Genomic DNA, 3,922 nt, shown 5'->3' on the forward strand with positions numbered 1-3,922 from the left:
TACAGGCCGATGCTCTGTCCTCTGAACAAAACTGACCAGGGGGTATGTCTCCATTTTTTTTTTTTTTGTAATATATTCTATTGATTTTTTTACTGACAGGAAGGGAGAAGGATAGAGAGTTAGAAACATCCATGAGAGAGAAACATCGACCAGCTGCCTCCCGCACACCCCCTACTGGGGATGTACCCGCAACCAAGGTACATGCCCTTGACCGGAATCGAACCTGGGACCCTTCAGTCCACAGGCCGACACTCTAGCCACTGAACCACACCGGTCAGGGCCCAGGAACATTTTATATGTACCCTGTATTTTGGTGTCCTTGCCCGTACCAAACCCCATTTCTACTTTCCCTTCCCCGCTGTTGCTATGTTGCTGGGTGGTTAATGCTACTACGTTGTTACTCAGACCCCTGCCCCTGGAGAATCTCCACCTCTCGGGACTTCGTATCTCACACATTTCTCTCCTTTCTTCCTCTATTGCTCTGCAATATTGCTCCACATGTGCCATGACACAAGCACGCATCCTTACGTTGGCCTTGAAACACTATTGCTCTGTGGCAATCCGTCTTTCCTGGGTGTAGGAAAAGCCAGCGTGCTTCTACGCGGCCTCGTGTCAGCAAAAGTAGAGGTTTTACAGGAACATTCCAGCAGAGGAACACGTTTGACAATAACCCTCCCTTGTTTGCGTTACACCTGTGATGATCTGCCTCTGGTGAGGACGCCACCATTCTTTTACCTTAAAGCTATAGTCACCCTAACCGGTTTGGCTCAGAGGATAGAACATCAGGGCATGTGCCTTGGTTGCGGGCACATCCCCAGTAGGGAATGTGCAGGAGGCAGCTGATCCATGTTTCTCTCTCATCGATGTTTCTAACTCTCTATCCCTCTCCCCTCCTCCCTGTAAAAAATCAATAAAATATATTACATAAAAAAAAAGCTACAGTCATACCGTAGCCAAATTCCCAAACAGATTTTGATTCCCTTCATTGGAAAGCATCATATAGACTAATTCCTAGATCTGACAGATACAAACTTATGATAGCATCATCTTATTTTTTTTTCCAATTTCAATTCTTTATTGTTTAAAGTATCACATATGTCTCCTTTCCCCCCCGCTTTTGACCCTCTCCCCGGCTGCTCCCACACCCCTGCATGGTGCTATTCTTATAGTCAACCTGTACTTCACCAGCTATTTATTTGTGTCCAGGTCCCTGCTGTGGATCAGAGGATGCAGACACTCCCTGTGAACAGAGTGTTTCTGTAGGAGTGTCACCATCCAGCCCCTCCAAGGCGGCTGTGTCTTCCCTGAAGACCCACTTCTGTGAGAGCTGTGGTCCCGTCTTGAGAGACATATTCCAGTTGGCTGAGCACCAAGGAACACCACACAGCCAGAACGTGGTCAGGTGTGGGGTAGGTAGGAAACAATTTTATTTGGGTGCAAACTTCCAAATTCACCAGAAGCAGCACCTGGCAAAGAAGCCCTTCGGAAGCTGTGTGGACAGGGCCCTGCTTGTGAAGAGCGATAAATTCAATCAGCATCGAAGATTTCGTGGTGGCCCAAGGCAGTACAAGTGCAGCAATTGTGGGAAGTCCTTTCACCCAAAATCTGTGCTCATTTATCCCTGGAGAAGTCACACTGGGGAAAAATGTGACTTGTGCCGTGAATGTGCGCCATCTTTTAGCCGGAGATGCATCCTCATTCGACAACGGACAGTTCACTCTGGAGAAAGGCGTTACGAGTGCACGCAATGTGGGGAGTCCTTTAGAAGAAAATTTTACCTCATTCTGCATTGGAGAGTTCACACTGGAGAAAGGCCCCATGAATGCCGTGAGTGTGGGAGATCTTTCACCAGGAGATCAGTCCTTACTCTACACCGGAGAGTGCACACAGGAGAAAGGCCTTTTTGGTGCAGTAAATGCAGGAGAACCTTTCCCGGTAGTTCCATACTCATTCTGCACCAGAGAGTGCACACAGGAAAAAGGCCTTATGAGTGCAGTGAATGTTGGAAATCCTTTAGCCAACAGTCTTACCTCAGTCGACACCAGGTAATTCACAGTGGAAGACAGTCTTATGAATGTAGGGAGTGTGGGAAAGCTTTTACATCTGTTTTCATCCTCAATCATCATCAGAGAGTCCACAGAAAAGAAAGACCTCATCAGTGCCGTGAATGTGGAAAATCTTTTATGCTCAGTCTACACCTTCATATACACCAAATAGTTCACACTGGAGTAAAGCCTCATCAGTGCAGCGAGTGTGGGAAATCGTTTTCAGCTGGTTCCAAGCTTAGTAACCATCAGAGAGTGCACAGCGGAGAAAGACCTTATGAGTGCAGAGAATGCGGGAAGTCTTTTATCCAAAGGCATCACCTTATGACACACCAGAGAGTTCACACCGGAGAAAGGCCACACCAGTGCAAGGAATGTGGGGAGTTTTTTGCTTCCGGTTTTAACCTCAGAAATCATCAGAGAATTCATACCGGAGAAAGGCCTTACGAGTGCAGTGAATGTGGCAAATCCTTCATCCAAAAATGTTACTTTCTTACACACCTGAGAATTCACACAGGAGAAAGGCCTTATGAGTGCAGTGTATGTGGGTCATCTTTTACCACCAATTACGCCCTCCATAAACATCAGAGAGTTCACACAAGCAAAAGGCCTTATGAGTGTACTGAATGTGGGAAATCCTTTAGGACAAATTCTTACCTCATTGAACACTGGAGAGTTCACACTGGAGAAAAGCCTTATCAGTGTAGAGAATGTGAGAAATCCTTTTCGACTGGAACAGGCCTCCGTTATCATCAGAGCGTTCACACCGGATTAAAGCCTTTTGAGTGCAGTGAATGCGGGAAGTCTTTTCCCTGTAGCTCAGCGCTCATTCGACATCAAAGAACTCACACAGGAGAAAGGCCTTATGTGTGCGTTGAATGTGGGAAATCCTTTATTCGAAGACATCATCTTGTTGAACACCAGCGCATTCACACAAAGGCCTCAGGATTGTAGAGAATATGGGCGATCTTCTTTTTCCCCTCTGGGAAATCTTTTAAAAATATTTTCTAGTCCAATTAACAGTGGATAGTTCACATGGGAGAAAGGTGTTTGATTGCAAAAATATGCTAAATCCTTTAGCCGTAAATCTTCCCTTTCTTAGCACCTGAGACTTAATGTTGGTGAAAGGTCTCATGAGTGTAGTGGACGTATGAAATGTTTTAGCTGTATCTATGGTGTTTGTTTTTATCTGAGAGTTCACGTAGGTTGAAGGCTGTATGTTGCAGCAAATGTGAAAAATCGTTTACCCGTAGCTTGCCAGTCTTTCCGTCCCTGTCAGTTCACTCAATAGAATGGTCTTAGGGCTGCAGGGAATGTGGGAAATCCTTTTCCGAAAGGATTTACCTTATTGTACAGTGTAGCGTTTGCATGAGAGAAATATTTCAGACCCGCAAGGGAATGCGAAATTTTCTTCCTTCATGACTCTGGAAGAATCCAGGAGAAACCATCTGTCTGTATTCAATCTTCTGTGTCTCGTTATCAAAGTTCGGAGATAACCTTTAATTTGTAGTTACTTTGCAAACATGTAAAGGGTGTCCCAAAATTCACCCAAGAAGTAATTTTGATAGAAAACACAGGTTTATAATTAAAAACTGTAAATTTCTAATTGATTCATAAAGTATACAGTATAGGGTTATGTATGGAATCGCATATCAGGTAAATGGCCCCCACGGCTTTGCTGGCACATACACACTCTTTTGTTATTGCCTAAGCAGCCGCATTTTTGAAGAAGAATGGTCCAATGATGCCTCCAGCCCAAAATCTGCACCAAACAGTGACACATTGTGGATACATTTGTTTCTCAACAATCACTCATGGATTTTCTGAACCCCAAATGTGACAATTTTGTCGATTAACCAAGCCATCAAGATGAAAAT

The 3,922-nt window shown here is 44.7% G+C and overlaps 1 protein-coding gene across 1 annotated transcript; it reads left to right on the forward strand.

Moving 5' to 3' along the window:
* Positions 1-1,206: 1,206 nt before the first annotated feature.
* LOC102255899 (zinc finger protein 418-like) lies at positions 1,207-3,616 on the forward strand (the record flags this gene model as incomplete). The annotated part of the gene is made up of 1 exon (XM_014541994.1): positions 1,207-3,616. A coding segment is annotated over one exon (1,793 nt), but the record flags the coding sequence as incomplete, so codon positions are not given.
* Positions 3,617-3,922: the final 306 nt, after the last annotated feature.

Source organism: Myotis brandtii, unplaced genomic scaffold (genome assembly GCF_000412655.1).
Source record: "Myotis brandtii unplaced genomic scaffold, ASM41265v1 scaffold2875, whole genome shotgun sequence".
Classification (NCBI taxonomy): Eukaryota; Metazoa; Chordata; class Mammalia; order Chiroptera; family Vespertilionidae; genus Myotis; species Myotis brandtii.